Source organism: Uranotaenia lowii, chromosome 1 (genome assembly GCF_029784155.1).
Source record: "Uranotaenia lowii strain MFRU-FL chromosome 1, ASM2978415v1, whole genome shotgun sequence".
Classification (NCBI taxonomy): Eukaryota; Metazoa; Arthropoda; class Insecta; order Diptera; family Culicidae; genus Uranotaenia; species Uranotaenia lowii.
This window is the reverse complement of record NC_073691.1, coordinates 211660383-211682532: the sequence shown is the minus strand read 5'-3', so window position 1 is coordinate 211682532 and position 22150 is coordinate 211660383. Positions and strand designations below refer to the sequence as shown.

Genomic DNA, 22150 nt, shown 5'->3' with positions numbered 1-22150 from the left:
ATTTTTGTCATTTTTGTCATTTTTGTCATTTTTGTCATTTTTGTCATTTTTGTCATTTTTGTCATTTTTGTCATTTTTGTCATTTTTGTCATTTTTGTCATTTTTGTCATTTTTGTCATTTTTGTCATTTTTGTCATTTTTGTCATTTTTGTCATTTTTGTCATTTTTGTCATTTTTGTCATTTTTGTCATTTTTGTCATTTTTGTCATTTTTGTCATTTTTGTCATTTTTGTCATTTTTGTCATTTTTGTCATTTTTGTCATTTTTGTCATTTTTGTCATTTTTGTCATTTTTGTCATTTTTGTCATTTTTGTCATTTTTGTCATTTTTGTCATTTTTGTCATTTTTGTCATTTTTGTCATTTTTGTCATTTTTGTCATTTTTGTCATTTTTGTCATTTTTGTCATTTTTGTCATTTTTGTCATTTTTGTCATTTTTGTCATTTTTGTCATTTTTGTCATTTTTGTCATTTTTGTCATTTTTGTCATTTTTGTCATTTTTGTTATTTTTGTCATTTTTGTCATTTTTGTCATTTTTGTCATTTTTGTCATTTTTGTCATTTTTGTTATTTTTGTTATTTCTGTTATTTTTGTCATTTTTGTCATTTTTGTCATTTTTGTCATTTTTGTCATTTTTGTCATTTTTGTCATTTTTGTCATTTTTGTCATTTTTGTCATTTTTGTCATTTTTGTCATTTTTGTCATTTTTGTCATTTTTGTCATTTTTGTCATTTTTGTCATTTTTGTCATTTTTGTCATTTTTGTCATTTTTGTCATTTTTGTCATTTTTGTCATTTTTGTCATTTTTTTCATTTATGTCATTTTTGTCATTTTTGTCATTTTTGTCATTTTTATCATTTTTGTCATTTTTGTCATTTTTGTCATTTTTGTCATTTTTGTCATTTTTGTCATTTTTGTCATTTTTGTCATTTTTTTCATTTATGTCATTTTTGTCATTTTTGTCATTTTTGTCATTTTTGTCATTTTTATCATTTTTGTCATTTTTCTCAGATGATTTTTTAGGGTCGAAAATTCGAAACTGTGAGCAATTTGAGGCAGCCCTAAATCAAGTTCGATTGAGTTGAAATTTGGCATAATTCAGTTTTAGGAAAATCTTCAAAATGTGTGTGGGATGATTTCAAAATTCGACATGACTCATTTATTTGTATCCTCGTATGTGTACCTACTAATTTCCATACAAAGAATGCCTTTTCGATACAGTGTATAATTGAATAGACGGAAATTCAACGATCCCAATTACGGCAAACCACAATGGCCCATCACAAACATTTTCCTGACTAGTTCAAAACCTCGCTAGTATGGAATTTCCCCTTTCTGGGCGCGCGTTGACGTGAAATTCGGAGAAAATCAACACCACTATTTCCGGGAAACAAGCCGGAAGTGCTAAATTTCCAGCACCATCTCTCAGTATGAAAGGTTGCAAAATTTGAATTTCACAGAATAAATGAACCATGGGATAGTTTTAAAATCATACTTTTCTTTGGATTTCCTGGAATAGAGCAAGCAGTCCAACGTTTTACCTTAACTGCAACAAAATATTATCTTATTATATCATATTTGGCTTCATTGGTAAAGAGCCAATTCATTTGAATAAAAAAAGTTACCGTAATTCTGGTGCTCAAGTCTCTCAGAGTGCCAGTGATTGTCAGAAAAAATCTACAACGGGAAGCATAGATGGTTTCATTTTTCTCCAGCAGAAAATCTCTCCTGCTAATCAATTGCGGCACAGCGTTCATTTGAATTTTTGTTTCTGTATTCGCCTTCCTTCATTTAGCATTCCATCTCACTGAAAGATTGAGATCCAATTTGGGTGATCTGAATTTTCAGCCCGAAAGCCCGGGAAACGTTTGAGCACAACGCACATCCGAATGCTCGAAACAAGAACAAGATTGATGTGCCCCATGTTTCGGATACTTTATACTAAGGTTCAATCTGACAAAAATTGATGCCACTCGGCATCAATGGCAAATGGATTTTCTGATCAAAATTCGATCCAACCAACGAAAGACGACGTTTGGTTGTGTTCAGGATGATTTCACAAATTTCCGGGGTAGCTTCGAAATGGAAGATTTATTTTTCATGACCTGTTGTAGCTATTGTATTTCAACATTCTACGTCAGGATCTACGTCAAAGGCGAACTGCTGAAGTTGGTCCTGTTCTCCTACGACAAAACAAGTGTCATTTATTTTCCGGGATGTTTCAAACGGAATCAGGTGCACAACAAAGTAGATTAGAATGCAGAATTAGATTTATAACTATCATGAAGCATTCCGGAGACCGGAAAATGGGCCTTGAGCAAGGTTGCCGAAATCACAGAAAAATCTGTAATTTCACAAAATTTTGAGCAAATACTCATCACAGAATCTGTGTCACAGAACACAGAATTTTGAAATTTTCACAGATTTCACAGAATTTTTAAATTTTGAATGGATTTCCGAAAGTATATTTTTTTTTCGAATAGCATCAAATCAAGATTTCCAACCTTGAATTAGAAAAGTATGATAAGATTGGTAATGGTAATTGATTTTGCTCAACTAAATTTTGAAAAGACCCAACTTATCATGAATTTTATATGAAATTCAAGAAAAAAGCATCACAGAAATCCATCACAGAATTTATGGGTAAAATCACAGAAATTCAGAATTTTTTTTCTCAAAAACACAGAATTTTTTTTCGGCAACCTTGGCCTTGAGTCGTGTTAAACTAGTTAATGAAGGATTCGACAGATTGTGGCAATAACACATTCTAGGAATTGCATTGATTCTAAAAATGATTTTTTTTTCGACGACCTCGAAATTTTTTTGAAGAAAAAGAACATGGGCATATGTTTTAGTTATTAGTAAAGTATGGGTATATGTTAAAGCCTTGAAGTTGCAACTCAAATGTGATTGACATTTTTGTTTTTTTTACAGACTTTGAAATAATTTAATTAAGAATCAACAAGGTCATAAGACCGAATTTTGTGAGCATTGGTTCAGGTATCTGGAAAAATAAATGAAACTAACACCGTTACACAACAATTTTATATAATTGGTTTTCGGCAGCTATGCTGTACGTTTTGTATTTGTTCATACAAAAGAATAGTTTTTCTATGTCAAGTATCCCAGCAAAAAAAAAATATCCAGGATTCTCCCAATTTAACCGAAAGACCTGCTCTGATTAAACTTGTTAACTTTTTTGCCGAATTCTGTTACTGTTTTTAACAGACTTGTTTCAAAATACGTCCAGATTATATCAATCAAAGAGGTGAACCAGCCTGTGGCTGAAAACTTCTCAAAAAAAGACAAAAAAAAATCAATCATATTTAAAGAAGTGTTCATATAATATATTTATGAATGGAAACCAGTTTAGTGATTTGTTGATCGATGTTGATAAAACGAAATTTCTGTTTGTTTGTTAATCTGTTTGTTTGTCCATGACAAACTCAGCCGTCTCGAGACCTAGAGATCTGGAATTTGGCATGAGAGTTTGCAAAAGCGCATTCAATACATCATCAGAAATATAATAAATCTTAAATCTGGCTATCAGTTTTATTGTTACTGGAACGTCGTAATGACAATTTTTTTAATCTTCGATAGAATAATTGTGATAACCAAAGCTTTTATAGAGCTTTTTTAAAACGTGTTAATAACTTTTGTTTTTTTTCGATTCCGTGAATTCTACGAGCTTTTTTTATTATTTTTCCAGCAACCATTGATGAATCATAATTGCATAATTGATATATGATCAGGTATGCAAGAACAAGAACAAGAATGAAATGTTTTATCCTAAGGTTGCCAGAATTTTTTCCACTTCCATCCGGGCCTAGCAATTCCGGGCATTTTTTCAAAAAAACCTGGCAAAATCCGGGCATGGATTTCATTTTTTTAAATCCAAAAACCGGGCAAAAACCGGGCAAAATTTAGGTGTTGTTATAGATAAAAGCAAAGAAAAAATGCAAAAAAATGAAATTAATATTTAATTAATGTAACTGCAGACTTCCAAAAACTTTTTGGAACACTTAAATATTTAAAGGTTTATAAAAGCAAATCAGTGAAATTATTTGAAACAACCATTGAAAATTTCCATACTGTTAATTGATTTTGCTTAAACTTACTCAAAAACTTTGATTTTTTTTTGGTTTCTTTGTGAAAATTTTGAAAAAATCCGGGCAATATCCGGACTTTTTTCACGATATCCGGGCAACCGGGCCGGACCGGACTTTCTTGAAATTTTGCATCAAATATCCGGGCAAACCCGGATAAAACCGGGCAATCTGGCAAGCTTATTTTATCCATATTATGAGCATCTTTTCTATTGTCAGCCAAGATTTTAGGTACAATATGTACGACAGTGTCTTTGAATAAATGCGCCTCCTCAAACTATTTGAGAGAAGGAAATTTTTGTTTAATATTTATTTTAATGGCAATAAAATAAAATTAAAAATATTTCGGAAAAAAAAACATTTTTCAAAAAATATAATTAAAAATCTATATAGCCATCTTAAGAGCTAGCGAGCTGAAATTTGGCATGGATACTTATTAGGACCAGGAATGATGAAAAATGTTTTCAGATTTTTGGATGACCCTTTCTAAAGGGGGTCGTCCATACAAGACAAATTTTGTTTTCGCGATATTGACGTCATTATCCGTCGGATTATGACAAAAATGTGCACATAGAGGTTTTGAGACATGGGGAATTGATTCCAGGTATTGAATTTTGTGTCAGGGGTCGGCAAAAGGGGTCGTCCATATGAGCTGTTCAGTGTTTTTACTATATTGACGTTATTATACATTGGATTGATGTAAAAATTTTGCACATGAGTGTTTTGAGGTACTAGCAATCGATTCCAGGTATTAAATTCAGGGTCGGGGGTCAGCAAAAGGGGTCGTTCATATCAACTTTTTAATGTTTTAACGATATTAGCGTTATTATGCATTGGATTGAGATGAAAATTTGACGACGTTTATTTTAAGGAACGAACAATCGATTCCAGTTATCAAATTTTGAAGAAGGGGTCGGCAAAAGGGGTCGTCGATATCAACTGTTCAATGTTTTAGCGATATTGGCGATATTATAGATTTGATTTTGATGAAAATTTGCACAAAAGTATTTTGAGGGATGATCAATCGATTCCAGGTTTCAAATTCAGGGTCAAGGGTCGGCCAAAGGGGTCGTTCATATTAAAAATATTTTTGCGATATTAAAGCTTAAATACATTGGATTAAGATGGAAACTTGGTAAGTGGAAGTTTCAAGGAACGAGTAATTGATTTCAATAGTCAAATTTTTATTCAGAGGTTTGCGGACGACACGTCCATATAAACTGTTTAAATGTTTTGGCGGTATTGACGTTATTATGCATCCTATTGAGATGAAAATTTCCACATAGAAGTTTTGAGGCACGCTCAATTGTTTCAGGTTTCAAATTTCGAGTCAGGGGTCGGCAAAAATGGTCGTTCGTTCACTGTTTCTTCTATATTAGAGGTTATTCTGCAAGTCGAGTGATGTGACTCATAAAATTTCACTTCTTTATCCTGACCCAGGAAATGTTTTTGAGAAGAAATGTAAGTATGAATGAGCTCCAAAAATCGATCAAAGGACATTTAAGCTAAAACTTCTAGCCTAGAGTGTTTTCTGGAGTCGGCACAACGATGTGAAATTTTGCACATCACGTCACGTGATTCTCAGAATAAGCTCCATTGTCTTAATTTTACATCGGATTATAATGAAAATTTGCACATGGGAGTTTTACAGTACGTGTAATTGATTTCATATGTCAAATTTTGACAAAGAATCAGTAAAAGCGGTCGTCTGAAATATTTTCAATTTTTTTGGTAATAACAACGTTGTTCGGCATTATATCGAGGCAAAAATTCAAATATGGGAGTTTTGCAGGACGAGGAATCGATTCCTGATAACAATCTTTCCATGAGACGACAGAAAAAGGGGTCGTCCACATTTACTGTTTAAGGTTTTTCAATAATTATTTAATTATGCATGAAATCCATTCACGGTTGTTTTACAAAACGGACAATTGAATAATGAATACAAATTTTGAATCAGACGACAGAAAAGGGGTCGTTCAAATTATCTTTAAAATTATTTAGACATAATTTTGTTGTTATGCATCTTAAAAAGATAAAAATTCGTAAACGGGTGTTCTTTTCGACGGTCAATCAATTTCTCAAATTTCCGTTTGGTAGACAAGCAAATAGGTCGCTTGCAAATTCTGTTTTGTATTTTAAGCATTTTTTTTCGTTAAAATGCGTCCCAATTACCAACCAAATACAAAATCATCAGCTTTAAAGTTAAAAGCGAAACGAAGTTCGTACGGGATCAGCTAGTATGATATAATGACATCGCAAACATAATGAAATTGATTGAAAATAGGTCTGAAAACATATTTTCTAATACCTAACATTATGAATTATGAATTATGAATTTGTGCCCTTCCATTTGGCTTTAGTAAATTCAATGTTTAATAGCTTTATTATGGTTAGTCAGATGAATGGCTTATTAGTTTTATAAGTTTTATGAGAGCCATATAAATATCTAAAATTTGACGTTTCTCTCGCAAGTCAACCAATTACACGCTTAGGATGAGTTCCTTTTTTCTGAGTTGTTAATCATTAAAACAGTAAAAGAGGGCAGAATTTTTGAATGAAACAAAAAAGGGATTGGTTGTGAATGTCCGTTGGAATGATACCATGAGTTGAAGACAATTTTCGCTTTCTGGCGCCATCTTGAAATCGAGGCGGCTTCCATTTAACTTTAAAATGTTGTAAATGACTTAAAATTGCATGAATCCCCCACAATAGGGTATTGGATGAAACGGCCCAACAAGAAGAAACCAAATTTCGCTTTTTGAGGCCATCTTGAAATCCAATATCAGCTTTCGCTAAACTTTAAAATGCTGTCAATTGTTAATCACTGAAAATCACATGAAACCCTCAAACAAGTAGAAATCAAATTTCGTTAGCTGACGCCACCAAAGATGACACAGTGAAAATTTTGGTCAGCATATTTCAGTTGTTTCTGAGATATACACACTTTTGTTTAATCTGAAAAAGTTGTATAGAATATTCTATATGAGCCTGTTCGTACCAAAGTCTAGGCAATATACGGACCGAATTTTGCTCTCCTTGAAAATATAAAACTTAGTATTGCGTTTTCAACAATTAGATAGCAACTTTGCTTTGCTCAAAATCTTAGAATTGTACAACTTACAACTTTCTATTGTCCTTCTTACAATTTGATTACAATTTCCTTTTGGTAGCCTAAGGTTTCTACAACTTTCACTGTGTCACTGTATCCCAAAGCAATTAGGGGAAAACTGTACAAGACGCACCAGCGGGGTTAGATGGCCCATGTCATTCTTTCTCAAATATACACTTACCTACGGCTTCGAATGATGTTTTTCATCATTTTTTATTATAGCAAACAAGCTTTTTCATCATTCAAAAGATGAAAAGTTCACAAAATCTACTTTAGTTCTTAGAAACAGAGGAATTAATGGAATCAGCGTGAATCTTGTTATTTTTCATAAGTAACATATAAGGTTTTCTGGTGAAACAGCCTGCGCAATCTGATCAAACTACAGCTTATCGTTTTACCACTCATGTGCACTTTCGGAAGACTATAAATATTTGGTTGTATTTTATTAACTTCCTACAAATTTTACCAAAAATCACTCATATGAAAATTGGGGCAGAATGCCCACAAGACCACGTGTTTTACGCTCATATTTTGAATGCTGTTAACTTTTGAGAAAACCCGAATTTCAAAACAAAATGCCATTCTTTTTATTTGCTGACTCCCAAATTACGATAACTATGCATAGTTACAACATATTTTGTCCTTGTTCGAATTAAAACGGTGCACCAATATTCGACTCGAAAAAATTATCGGCCGCCATGTTTGTCGCGGTATTACTACATCGGTCAAATAAATTCAATTTCGTTGCCTACTTGAAGGCGTTTTATTTATAAGGATTTTAAAAAGTGTATTTTGAAAAGTGAAATTTTCGATGAGTTTAGCAATACTAAATGATTTTAAGCCAAAGAATGGTTAGCTTACGAAAAAAAGACGACAGGTAATCAAACATTTGATGTTTCAATAATTAAATTCCGTATAATCGTTGTTCCATTTCTTACCACCCTTCATGTTTGGTGCGTTCTGTCCACTAGTTTTAGCGTTCTGCCCCGCGGTTTGTTTTCTGGCTGTTTTAGTTTTTTATAAAAATATAGTTAAAATCGTGTTTTTATCCTATTTTTTTCTTTTTGATAATACGTAAATTTCATCCTTGAATCGTCGTCAACTTTCAATTTGGTTCTTAAATGATTGGTATCGGTGTAAATAGCAATTTTGCTTAGCTGGTGCGTCTTGTACAGTTTTACCCTATGTTTTTTCCTTATAACGATTTTACTATGAATCGCCGTGAACATAAAAACAATAAAATTTAATGTTTACTGTGAATAAATTGAACCATATACAACTTTATGTGTCTTTGATTAAATTGATGAACCTTGTTATAAAAATACTGAATGCCAATTTCCAAATACTGCGCATGCATATTGTCATCTTGTGAACGTCCTTAACTTTAACTGTTGCATATGTTGTTGATCAATCTTCCCTCAGTCTCGAACTGACAACGTTCCGATCCCTGTCCTTCGATACTTCCTCGGCGCCATTTTATGTTGATACAAACAAGCAAATTTGTTCATGTACAGTTGAGAGTTCCGTTTAGAAATCAGTTGATCGTATAAAATACCACTGACTGCATCTTTTCTCAAATCTATTTATAGATACAGTTTTTTGATTTACAACTTTAACCTATCTCATAGACGATTCTATTAGAATCAATAATAGTATTCAGCGCTGTGCGTTCTTAGCTGGCTATTTACTGTACTGTTAAACGATTCCACAATCTGCAATACATACATAGATGTTGTCAGTGTTGTCAGTATATTTGCAATTGTTGACATATGATGATTACGATGTTACTAAGAATAGGAATTGCATTATTAACAATTATTTACCGAATAAGTTTATCTCAATAAGCGACTTTGAATGACAAGTACGAATAGATGGTTTAAATTTTATTACTCGATGTTCTCACAATTACTGTACGACCTTTCATGGAAATAATATGTCATCATAAATCGCATGCATGAAAGATTGCTTAGTTGTACAGTGGGATTAAATATTGATCTTTACACAATTCTACTGCGATTCAAAACAACTTTATTGATCTTTCTATACGATTATCAAAATGTTATCGTATATAATGAACTAAACAAACCATAAACGATAAAATATTACTTGGTTCAGCTACAACATGATGTTTATACAACTCCAATCTAAACTGGGTGCTTATACAATCTATAATGAACACTACTGTACGATTTCTGGTTATCTGGGGATCGTTTTGCTGATTTTTGCTGTAAATGGTCGAAAAATTCATGCTATTTTCAGCCACTTACAGCATTTTCAAGTTGAGCGGGTGAAACCATTTTGGATTTCAAGATAACGCTTGACAACGAAATTCGACTTCTACTCGATTAGTCTTCCACCCAATTCCCATTTTGTGGATATTTAATAAGATTGTCAATCATTCAAAGCTTTGAAATGAAAAGCGGAAGCTGCCATCTCGGATTAATGATGGCGTCAAGCAAACAAATTTTTCTCCTACAAGTTTGGCATTTTCACTCAAAACTCAACTTGTAGAGATATTCATATCACTTCCGGTCATTCAAAGTATTTCAAAGTATTTATACATATTTTTTATTTAACTCGAATACAACACACGTGGTTTATCAAAATTATGTAAAAATAAGAATTGTTATTCGAAAATGTGCAATCTAGCATTAACGTGTTCTCTTTTTTCTTAATTTAACGTTTTTGGAATCAAGCACTGCGTACCTTTAAAAAACATGTAAAAAAAATCATGAAACTAACTTCTTAGTTTATATTTTATTGGAGTTCTAATAGAGCATTAAGAACTCTTCCTAAACAAATTGAACAGTATGTTAAGTAGAAGCTTAATTAGCGTTTTCAGAACTATCTGAAAACAAATGGTTAAATCAAAAATCTAAGCATTTTTCATGACCATAATAAAACAGTTTTAGAACTAGCTGCAAAAAAAACCAAAATAAAATTATAATAAAGCTTTCAAATGCTAGTTGGCTTAATCTGTGTTACTTGGGAGGTCGGTCAAAGGGGTCGTCCATAATAAATGTTCACAGTTTTTGCGATATTGACGTTTTTATGCATTGAATTGGAGGATTTCAAGGACTGGGCAATCCACTCCAGTTACCAAATTTTGAACAAGGGGTCAATGAAAGGGGTCGTTCATATTCACTGTTCACTGTTTATTAACTTTTTTAGTTGTACTCCAGGTTGTTTGTATACTGTACAGCCAATAGAATAAAAATTTACGCTTCGAGGTTTGTAGGGACTTGCAATTGATTTCAGATTCTGAATTGTGGATTGGAAAAAGGCAATGTTTTGCTATCTTCAACGTTAAATTATGAGTTGAATATCCAAATTTGGGATAATCGTGCATAAAAAAGGGCGTTTTTATGAACTTTCTGCTGTTTTCACGACATTGTGGTGAAAATCAAACCGGGCAATGTGCTAATTGAAGAATGGGTTTTGGAAAAACCGTTACGTCGTTTATGAAGTTAGCTCCTAATTTTTAGTAAGATAACTCTGAATACAGAGGTAATTATTCTTCAAATTTTATTTTGTTTCAAAAACATTATCTTATAAGTTCATATTTACAGTTGCCAGCGAAGCGAAGGTCGTACGGGATTAGCTGATGTTTGAAAAAAAAAACGCCAAAATGTCTTACGAACATGAGCTTAAAAAATACATCCCTTAAAGTTGACCAAACGAGCTTAAAATTGATATGGACCTTTTGGACAACAATTCTAGGTTCCAAACTTCGAGGGTCAGCAGAGGAATCTCGTACTCTGGCTAGCAAGAACCTTGAAAAAATATTATATTGGGTTTTTCAATGGATCTAGCTTGAATTTTTCTCAGTAGCGCTATGCAGTTTTGAAGTTTTTTTTTTGAAAAACGAACACAAACGTTATTAATGTAAAACTAACGATTTTAATGTAAAACTATATTTTGACATTTAAGCTATCATATGAAAAACCTATACAAACTTCAAGCTCGTTGAGCGACCCGTCTCCGTTGTCCGAACTGGCCCTGTTGGGCATGGGACTACGCTTAGACTTATTTTGTCCTGCATAGCATAACATTTCACAGGTTTCATATTTCCAATTCAATTTTGAGGCACTTTAGTGTTTATTGAAGTTTCGATGTCTAGTGAGTGTGTTTTTTTATCAAATTTATCACAATAGCTCAGAACGAAGAAAAGATTTCAAAATTGATTGTACTGACCTACACCACAAACAATTTCATCTATCAATTATTCATATTCAATTTGGTCCTTTAGATAAGCCGAATTCTTCTCATGATTGAAAATTTTGAATAAGATGAACGGGCTTCAGAAGATTCCCAATAGATATTTTTCAGTGGAATCCTCTCAATTCGATCTATATTTGGCCTACATTTGTTTAAACACTCAAATGGTTATAAACCAACTTGACCAAGCATCATATTCAGCATAACTCTAAAGTCTACGTTTTTATCTAAAATGTGTTAAATTTACTCTGTAAACATTTTTAAAAAGAACACACACGACTCTAGAAGAAGAATTGATTCCAACAATTCTATTTTGAACCCATCAATAAAAGCTAAGGTTTCATCAAATGATGATTGCACAAAAGTGCTCTCCGATCCCAAGAAATGTATTCCTCATCTTTACAGACATTTGTTCCAATCAACTCATTCTCAAGTCTCAGGCGGCCTTCCTGTAATGAAATTTTAATAAAATCCAACAAGACCACCGGGAGCTTCCTTACGTCTTGTCCTTTACGAATCAACGTAATGCTACAAGGGTTTGTAGAGATGCTGTTGAAGTTACACAACACCTGTACGTACCGAAGAAAAAAAAACACACACACCAGGAAATTGTCGAATCAGAACCCAAAAAAGCTGAAATTTCGATTCGCCCTGCTCTATAAGCCACAAAACGGCAATGAAATATTCAAATTAATTACTGTTGCCTACCGGAGGAAGAAAACCTCTGGTAGTTCCGAGTGCGCCCCCAGGGTATAGGCTCTTTTGCAACTTTCGGTGAGCGAAAGCAGAAACGATAAATCTACCAAACTGGGGCCTTTGATTCGGGCTTCTAGAATGAGAAAAATATTCGAAAGAATTGAAGTCAATCAGAAGGCACGGTTCGGTTACTGCCCCATTTTTCCCCCAACTTCACTCCATAACTTGCCTTCCGTTCCCCGCCGGAAGCTTGGGGATTTTGGGTGTTACATTTTGGGTTGGCTCGTAGCTGAAAAAAAAATCCTAAATTAACAACCCGGGAGAGCTTCATTCCGGTGAATGGCTCAGGGAATTGGTGCGGTTGTGTTCCAATAGTGACAAATGGATGCTGTCGGGGTTGATTGCTTTCAATTTGAAAGATCCCTGGTAGTGCTTGTCCTGAGAGATATTCGGAGAGGTGAATTTAATGTTGGAATGTCGAATTGACGTCCCGGGGTTTCACCTTCGGGTATCCAATTCCGATATTTTTTTTTAAAGAAAGATGAATTTATAGAAATGATTTTTTATAGTCTTCCCAATATTTTTTTTTGGTTTTTTTATTTTTCTATGTTAATATTATAAAAATTTACTCACCGTAGGGAGGAATCAGGGCCGACCCCACCCGGACTTTTTCGATCACAAACGGTGGATCGCTCTTGCCTTTGGCGTTGACCGCGTACACCATCAGCTGGTAATCCCGGCCCGGTTCCAAACTGTGCAGCTTAAACTGGGGCATCTGCTCCTGGATCCGGAACAACGGTGCCAACGTCGCCTGTTTACAGAGGAAGGAAGGAAACAAATATGTGATAATAGTGTAAGTGGCAGCAGCTGGAAGCAACAATGTGGAAGGAAGAAACTGACAAATATATTTGCGCCTTGAAACTTTTGTGGTTCCAAGTTAAGCTTCAATGAAATTAACCCTTAAAGAACTAGTTAAAAAATATTATGAGTTTCCAAAAAAAAAAAAAAAACAATATGAATTCTACAAATAATTTTGAAAAAACTTTAATTTTCATTTATAATTATTTTCTCAGCTTCGATTCTTGTTCCGATTATGAAGGTCCATTCGATAGAACTACTCCCCAAATGCGACGCGACAAACATCATGTGGAATCTTCCACATTTGGATTTCAGCCTGTGCCCCGGAATGCGATTAACTTCGGATTTGAAACCACAACCATTGGAAAGGGGAAAAGATTCCTAACATTCCGACAAACATCAAGCCGGCGCGCGCTGTAGCAACGGATCCGGAAAGGCAAGCCCAACCGGATCCGGAAAATTGAACAAAAACAACCAACTCGAGCCAAACCATTCAGCAGAGTCAAAGCCAGAGCAGCGAGAGTGTTGGCTGGGATTAAATTTTAATTGCTTTTGTTCCACGGCATCCGGAGATGGTTCGGCTACGTCTGGAATACTCTGGGGACCCACTGGGGAAGGTCGCGGCCGGAATGGGAATTGGGGTACCGAAGCCGAGGGGTCTGATAGCAGTCAGAGACACACATACATGGGGATTGTTCTAAGCGGCTGCAGCACCGGATGTGGCGAGGTCACACTTGAAGTTTGCTTTTTATTCGAATTACTAGTGCTGCCAATTAGGGTAGAACAGCTAGCTTTTGGGCTGAATATTGGTCATTCTGCATTGATTAAACTTTATCTTAAAGGATCGAATTATAAAAAAAAAAAACTATTCGGCAAAGGAGTATTTTTGCCACAACCAGTTCCAGTAGAGATGTTATTGATCGAAATTGGTAATCAACAGCCGTCGAAATGAAAACCCTAAAATTGCTGGCGATACCTTTTCATGCTTCGGCGGCTTCATTTGTTTTCTGCATTTAACGAGATGGTGTATCTGGGAAACGAACTTTTATTAGCAAAGGCTATAATGCTCCCGTTGGATGGAAAATCGAAATAAATGCCAGTGAACGTTGTTTTTGAAGAAATATTTTCCTTGAAATTTAACAAATAAATATTTTAAATTAATTGACCTATTCCAGCGTGACGTCACAACGTTTGTAAAACAATTTTTTGAAATATTGTATGTAAATTTTACAGTTCATAACACACATTTAAAAAAATTATACTTCTAAATTTCGAATTTAACTTGCTAGAAATTGAATTCAAAAGAATTTTTATTGAACAAATAAATAATAATTTCAAAAGGCCTTTGATTAATTTAAAGTCAGTAAATGGACACTAAAGTAACCAAATCAGCCGACTGATGAAAATCTTATAAGTTGCAAGCTAAAAGAGATCCTAGGCCTTGCACAAATTCCAGTGCAAAATATGGGGGATTGGACCATGAAAAAAGATGATTCAATAAGCCTAAAATTTGTATGGAACTATGAGAAATTTGGTTTGGAAGCGACATTAAAACCCAGTTTTGCACCAAATTCTGAAGGCCCTGTCGGCTGATTTGATTTTATTATATTTATTCACAAAGCTTTCGTAATGACAAATAATTTATCCCAAGGTCCCATTTCGATAAGCGTTTGATGTGATGTGACCCTCTTGTTTGCAGTGTAAGCAGTAAGGCTTTTTTGAGCAAGGCTCGTGATCTTCAGTTCTTGCGTCAGTGCAGTTTTTGCATCTTAGTACGGAACTCTTACAGTTTTTAGACAGGTGATTGTACCTAAGACATTTAAAACATATTACAGGACGTGGTATAAACGGTTCGACTCGATTTATTACAGAAAACATTCTTACAATACTTGGCAACACATTACTTCTGAAGACAATACCTACTCTGTTGGTGGGGATCCTTTCATCGTTGTATTTTCTTGTCATTCTAAACACTGATTCCACTTTGACATCACATATCACATTCTCAATTATTTCATTGACATCCAATTCCGTTGGAATACCAGACAGAACTCCCGTAACAGTTACGAATTTTTTGGGTATGTATACTTTGTATCCTTTTAAGTTTAGGCTCTGACAATCAGCTAGTCTATTGGCATCCCTAATGTTTCCAACATAAACGGTAGCTTTATTACGTCCGGTCTTCTTGATATCGTCAATACACTTGTCAAAGCCTATTTGGTTCAGAACTATTCCTATTTGTAGCCTATTAGAGCAAGTCCAATGGTGTTGGGAAAAAGTGGTAGGAATTTTGACAGCTGTAGCACAGATGGGAATTTTTGTATCGTGAAAAATAGACCAAAAATGTTGGCCGTCCACCGGTGTGATAGAAAACGAAGGTATAAAATTGGAGGCAACCAGTGATGCCAAGTGCATTTGCTGTTCAGTATTTTTACTATTTTTTCTATTTCGAATTGATCGTTTAAAAATTGAAATCAAATTCACTTTATTGAAATAGTAGTGCTAATATGAAAAATTTATTATCAATGTGTATGTACAAATACTGTATAAGTTAAAATGCATTCCAAAATTTAAAAAAAAATATAATCAGTTCATAAGAAAAAAAAACAAAAAAAGGGCTTAAATGTCAAATTGAACTGATTAAATCATTGACCAGTGAGCAGCGATCAAATTTTGTTTCATTCGAATGACCATTCTTAAAACTTTTTCTAAGTTGTTGAGAGAGTTTTGCATTGGATAAGTTTACAAGTTTCACTTAACTGAGCATGTCTCATCTATGAAACAACAGGTTTGTTGATTTTGTTTTGTTCCGGCACGTTTTTTTTCATAAACGCTTACAAATCTTTAAAAAAAAGTGCTAATTTTCTGTCGAAACGTAAAAAATGCTGCATCAAAATTTCTATTTGCCTTACCTAGGTTATTAAATATATGGTAGTGGTATTGTAACGTTCTTCCAATGCTATGAGTGAAATTCTCGAAATTGTATGGGCAAGTAGAGCACAAATGAAAGTGAATTTGGTCTTTGATGGACTCTCCGAATTTTAAGGTTTTACATATAATTTAAATTAAGTGTTTTTGTTTGGTAACTTTTAATACAAACCACCTGTGGATATCAGAACCGTTCCTGACCGTGTTTGAACAAAGGGATCAGTGATCCAATCCACCGGAAGCCAAATTTGGAGCATTCCGGCAGCAAAACCTAAAATTCTGAATATGGGGTTTAATTATAAAATAATTTGCGTTTGATATGATTGACACTCGACGAATTAACAGCGAAGGTTCCGTTTTCTAAAGATGATGGACCATTAAAGGCGGCGTTCAAACTTTGGTATCGGACATTCCGACGGAATAACATTTTTCAAATAAAAAAACGAAACTCCTACTCCCGAAAACCGCTCAAACAAACAAAATTTATTTACCCAGCTATCTGGCATCTCTGCGCCTCGAAATGTATGATAGCCCACTCAATTGGCAAGGGCATGGTAAAAATTGGCTGTAGGTTTTAAAGAGTTGATTAACTTCTTTGTTATTCGTATCAATTTAAATGATAAGAGAATTGTTTACAAAACAAAATATCACTTTATGTTAAAATCCTGAAATTGGTCAATTTCCTTTATTTTCCCCTCAACTAAGGTTTTGAGCATAAGAAAGATGGCAGCACCGAAGCGTTTCATGCACGAATACTGTATTGCAACGCCGACTGTATCACTCGGTTCGGTGTTGCAAAACATCGTGTTTTTCTATCACCCTCGGCCAAAAAGTGTTATACGATACAAATTTTGCAGCGCGAAACTGTTCGAATATCAGATTTTCCCAACACCGGTGTACGGCAAATGTGTTGTGATGTGTTGTAAACCTTCGAAATTTCTATCTCCATCTCAACCAGTGAACTTGCTCTTAATATATTTCCTCCTCTCTAGATCTGTGTTTTCTATGATGACTCTGTATGGTCTGCTATCAGTATCACAGTAGCTGAATTTCTGGTATACTTTTCTCATTCTTTCTATTCCGGGTTTATTTTGACTTACTTGAGTAGTTTGTTTCAGTTGTTCATTCTCTTTTGTAAAGATATCTACCATCTCTTGGTCGTCCGGAGTATACATCGGTTTGAGGTTATCATCTTCCTTAGTAGCCGCTGCCCCCACGGGGGCAGCTTTGTTTATGCTCATTCCACTCAGTACACACAATATTTTTTACGGCACGGTAATAATTTAATGACGAACAAGTAGATAGTACGGATCAAAATAGGTTAATTCTAGTAATAAATAGCACAATCACAGCTTAATTTTACTAAAATTGGCAACACACGTCTAGTCAGTTCAAAATTGCTGAGTCCATGCTGCTACTCCGACGGGTCAGAGAATCCGCTCAAGCTAACCCGGACAGAGCCGAGTCAAATAAAATCACCACTCTTGGCTCTCTTGCTCAAGATCAACTCCCTACTCAACCGAGTGGTGAGTTTAGCAGACTCGCAAGAAGCTTGAGTCTGATGGGAAAAAAAATCCGTAGAGTAAAAAAAAATCCGCTCACAGGTTGGCTGATTTTAAATCCTTGAGTCAGGAAGAGTCTCTTGGTTTTGACTCGCTTGAGTATTTTATTTTGACTAGCTTGAGTATTTTTTTTTTTTTTTTGACTCGCTTGAGTATTTTTGTTTTGACTCCGATTCTTTTCGGCTAGCTTGATTTTTTTAGATTTTGACTCAAGGTTTTTCTGGCTTGCTTGAGTCGTTTGATTTTGACCGGCCTGAGTCGTTTTTTCTACTCGCTTGAGGTGTATGGAGTTTGGATTCTGGCTCATGATTTTTTTTTAAATATCAAATTTTGAATTTTTAAAAGTGAATTCTTCATTTCGAGTTAAAGTTTTAAAAATTCAAACGCAATGATCAATAAAAATGTTAAGTAGTTTTGAAAATTTAAAAATGGACCATAATAAATAATTGCGTAAACATATTGTTTCTTGTATGATTACAAACTTAATTGGCTTATGCCGTCATTTTTCAACACAATTTCTAAATGAATTTTATTTACAGATAGGAATTAAAAACTCTTGTAATTTATATAGCGCACTACAATCAGCGACGCAAGCAAACAGCGCGAATAGAACAAAATAAGTTCAAACCAGACACCCGACGCTTGTCCCGGTATATACAGCCTGTATAATACAGGTAAAGGAATCAATGCACTCCACACGAACGACGAGCCGAGCCAGAATCCAAACTCCATACGCCTCAGGCTGATGGCATGCTGAAGCTACAAGCAACGCAACGCGTTCACACGACAAACCAGCTCTCATTTGATCTCCCATGGATTTGTCGCGCTTTACAAAGCGCTCAGTATGACAGGTCTGCGCTTTTGCCATGGAGATCAACGCGTGTCGTGTGAACGCGTTGCGTTGCTTGTAGCTTCAGCATGACATCAGCCTCAAGCGAGTAGAAAAAACGACTCAGGCCGGTCAAAATCAAACGACTCCAGCAAGCCAGAAAAACCTTGAGTCAAAATCTAAAAAAAAATCAAGCTAGCCGAAAAGAATCGGAGTCAAAACAAAAATACTCAAGCGAGTCAAAAAAAAATACTCAAGCGAGTCAAAATAAAATACTCAAGCGAGTCAAAACCAAGAGACTCTTCCCGACTCAAGGATTTAAAATCAGCCTACCTGTGAGCGGATTTTATTTTTACTCTACGGATTTTTTTCCCATCAGACTCAGGCTCATTGCTAGTCTGCTCAACTCACCACCGAAGAAAAAATCACATGTGCTGTGCTGAGCAGATTTTCTAGTCATCTAATTTGACTCTACTCACCACTTGAGCGATTTTTTTCGGAGCGAGTATGCGATGCTTGGTGATTAAGGTTCAAGAAGGAATCTTGATTTTATTTTACTCTCGCTCAACCTGGGGTGGTTTTTTTTCTGTTCCGCCTCACACTAACGTTCGTATGAGCCAAATTTTTACTCGTTTAGTTGATTTTTTGCAAGCTTGCTTAGGTACTACCTTCTTCAGTGAACGTTTTCGATTGATGAATGTGGATCGTTTCCCTCCCTTATATTGTTCGGGTTAGGTAAGCTACTACTAGGTAGCAAAATCCTCCGAATGCTCGGCAGTTGTGCCGTTGTCTGTTTTTTGAGTGTACCTACCCTATTCTGAGTGTTTTCTGGTAGTGCTAAATTATACTCAAATTCAAAGAAAAATCGGTTGATAAAGCAAGAAAAGCTTTTAAAATAACCAAGGCGGCATCCATAAATTACGTAACGCAAAAAATGCACTTTTTTGACCCCCTCCCCCCCGTATGTCACAAATTGTCACGCTTCGACGTACCCCCCTAAGAAAATTACGTAACGCTGATAATAACCCCCCCCCATCTTTTCATGTTTTTGAATAATTTTCGATGGTTAGAAAAGACTTTAACATAAATTTTTTTAACGTTCTTCGAAACGGAATTAATATCTATCCAAATCGCTTCTAAGTACTCAGTGATGATAACTCTCTGATAGAATAATATGATTGTCTTATTAATAGTTGTTGTGTGCTTGTTAACTGATGATCTACCTTCTGTAATCTATTTTGTTCAAGGAGTATAACTTGTTATGCAAAATTTACTCCACTTAGTAATATTCGTCAAAATAACCAAAATTGCCTTTTTGCAAATTAAGAAAATAGAAAAATTTCCGTCTTAAGGATGAATTGAGTTCTTGGTGGTAATTGTACACATTTTCTAGCGATTATTTCTTGGATATCCCATACACAGTTTAAAGAATCATTAAAGAGGAAAGGTTACAAACCAGTTTAATCATGAAGCTTCCAAATGTTAAGCTGATTTTGGTTTGTTTATCATTCTGCAAAAATTAAATGACATCAAAATAGCTGCGACTAAACTAAAATTTTAAAGGAAAAAATCGTTACGTAACGAGGAGCATACCTCCCCCCCTCCCCTATGTCACAATTCGTAACGCTCGAGCTTACTTCCTCCCCCCCCCTAGGAGCGTTACGTAATTAATGGATGCCCCCCAAGTAAAGGAAAATAAATTTTCTTAAAATTATCAAGCGATTTCCCGACATATCAGATTTAGCTAGGCTTTTCCAAATCTAGACACATTAAATCTCGCTGCAATGCCATTAAAATATAATAATCGAGGATTATAACGGCGATAAAAATCTTAAATTAAAAATCCAGAAAAATGGGGTTAAATTCTACTGAAATTAATGTAGCCTTAAATTTAAATCCTTAAAAAATAGACTCTTAATAACTGTTTACAAATGCCATTCTAAATCAAGATTTTTGAAAATTTATGATATCAAACGAACATGTCTTCAGAATTTTATGCACCTGGATAATCTTGGATTCATCAGCTTTATGCGTCCAATTGAAATTCGTGACAAATAATGAAGAAACAGTAAAGTTTCGAAACAAAAATTAATCAAAATAAATCAACGTTTTTTAAATCTAAATAAAAAATTAAAAAAAGTCAGTTACTGAAATTTTGTTCAAATTTGTTTGCTTTTTGTAAATCTTGACAGCAGACATCACACTTAAAATTTTAAATGACTTTAATGCTGTTATTCAAATATAATTCACTTCTAAAATAAATGATACTTACATTCATTCTCGCTGCTGATTCGAGTTTGAAAAGCTGTTAAACTTAGTTTGTAAATGTTCAATAGTTTTGGAAATTTGTATTTGAATTTTATGCATCCATTCACATTTCAACCCGTTATTTATCGAGTAAGTCTACAAGATTTTTTTCTGTCCATATCCAGCCTAAATTTAGGCATTTTTCATAAAAATGCAAGGAAAAATCTGAAAAATAAACACAAGAAAAAAAGATTTTTACCAAGGCACGTCAACGGCGTTTAAATAAAATCTCAAAATTAAAAAAAAAATTCTTGCGAATTTAGTTCACCAAAAACAGTTGAAAATGTTTGATTTCGAAATATTTTGAACAACCCGGGAGGAAAATTGACCTTTTTTCAAGGGCCGGGCCAGGCATTTCCCAATTTTTTCTTTGAAAATCCTGGCAAGTTCAAGTGCAAACGGGCAATCTGGAATGCTTATGAGGTTTCTATATTCAGATACATAGGATTGGATTGAGGTGATTTTTTCAATATTTTAATGGTTGATGATTTCCAATACGATTTATTAAATTTCAACTGAACTTTTTCCATAGAGGGCAAAAAAGTGAGAGAGCTTAAAATATAAAAGTTGATGAGGGTTTCGTAGTTTAATAACAAAAAAGAGACAATCTAAGAACCATTTTTTTTTTTTGTAAATGAAACTATGATTTTTTCTGTTAGCTTCAACTCAATATTTATGTTCGATTAATTCAAAAATATACACGCGTTTTGAGAATGATTAATTTGATTTTAGTTTTTGTTGTTTAAAAACAACAGCTATGCTTTTTTTACGGTTAATTATAAAATAATTGTTGATCTCATTTGATTCCTTCCGCTTGTTCCTACAGCGTATGTAATTTTAAAATTTTCTTCTTGACCTATGAAAATTTGTATGCCAGATGACAACCCAAGCAACCATAAGTCCCCTAAAACAGGTACAAAAACGCTTACTTAGCCCCATCATCGATATGAAGTACGTTCTATGCAGCTCAAAATTGAAGTTCTTATTGATATTTTCAAGTTCCAAAACAAGTCTTAATGATCTTCTAGTCAGCTTCCAGCGGTCATTTTATTCAGCTTCCAAAAAATCTTAAAATGAGAAAAAAATCTCTCTCTATCTCAACTGCACTCTTGGCTTCTGTTCATATCATTTTCTCTTGATTATTTACTATGTTCTGTACATGCTGCCGCCATGATGCCGCGCGCTGGCTTCCAAACTCGACAAATTGCTCAATTGCTTCTATCCTATATTTCCTACATATATTGCGTCAGAATTGTCACTCAATTACCAAATTACTTACCCCCTTATTCTGCGCCGCGCGTGAGGTGACGATAGTCGAGTCACCCGATTCCAGAAGTCGCTTTAGGTGAGAAAAATCTTTTAGAATGAACTTTTTGAGTTCTTGACCTAATCTATTAGTCACCGTGAGTGACAAATCGTATGCTCTGTCACATCGGCTTCGGGAATAAGGTGACAAGACTCACGTGATTCCGACTCGACTCGACTATCGTCACCTCACGCGCGGCGCAGAATAAGGGGGTTATTGAAAAACAACT

At 34.5% G+C, this 22150-nt stretch overlaps 1 protein-coding gene across 1 annotated transcript in view; it reads right to left on the bottom strand.

The window, feature by feature from the left end:
* LOC129738363 (uncharacterized) overlaps positions 1-22150 on the bottom strand; it is a 144365-nt gene that overhangs the window by 29932 nt on the left and 92283 nt on the right. The window contains exon 7 of the mRNA XM_055729547.1: positions 12765-12942. Coding sequence (XP_055585522.1) covers positions 12765-12942 — 178 coding nt within the window. The remainder of the gene's footprint in view (positions 1-12764; positions 12943-22150) is intronic.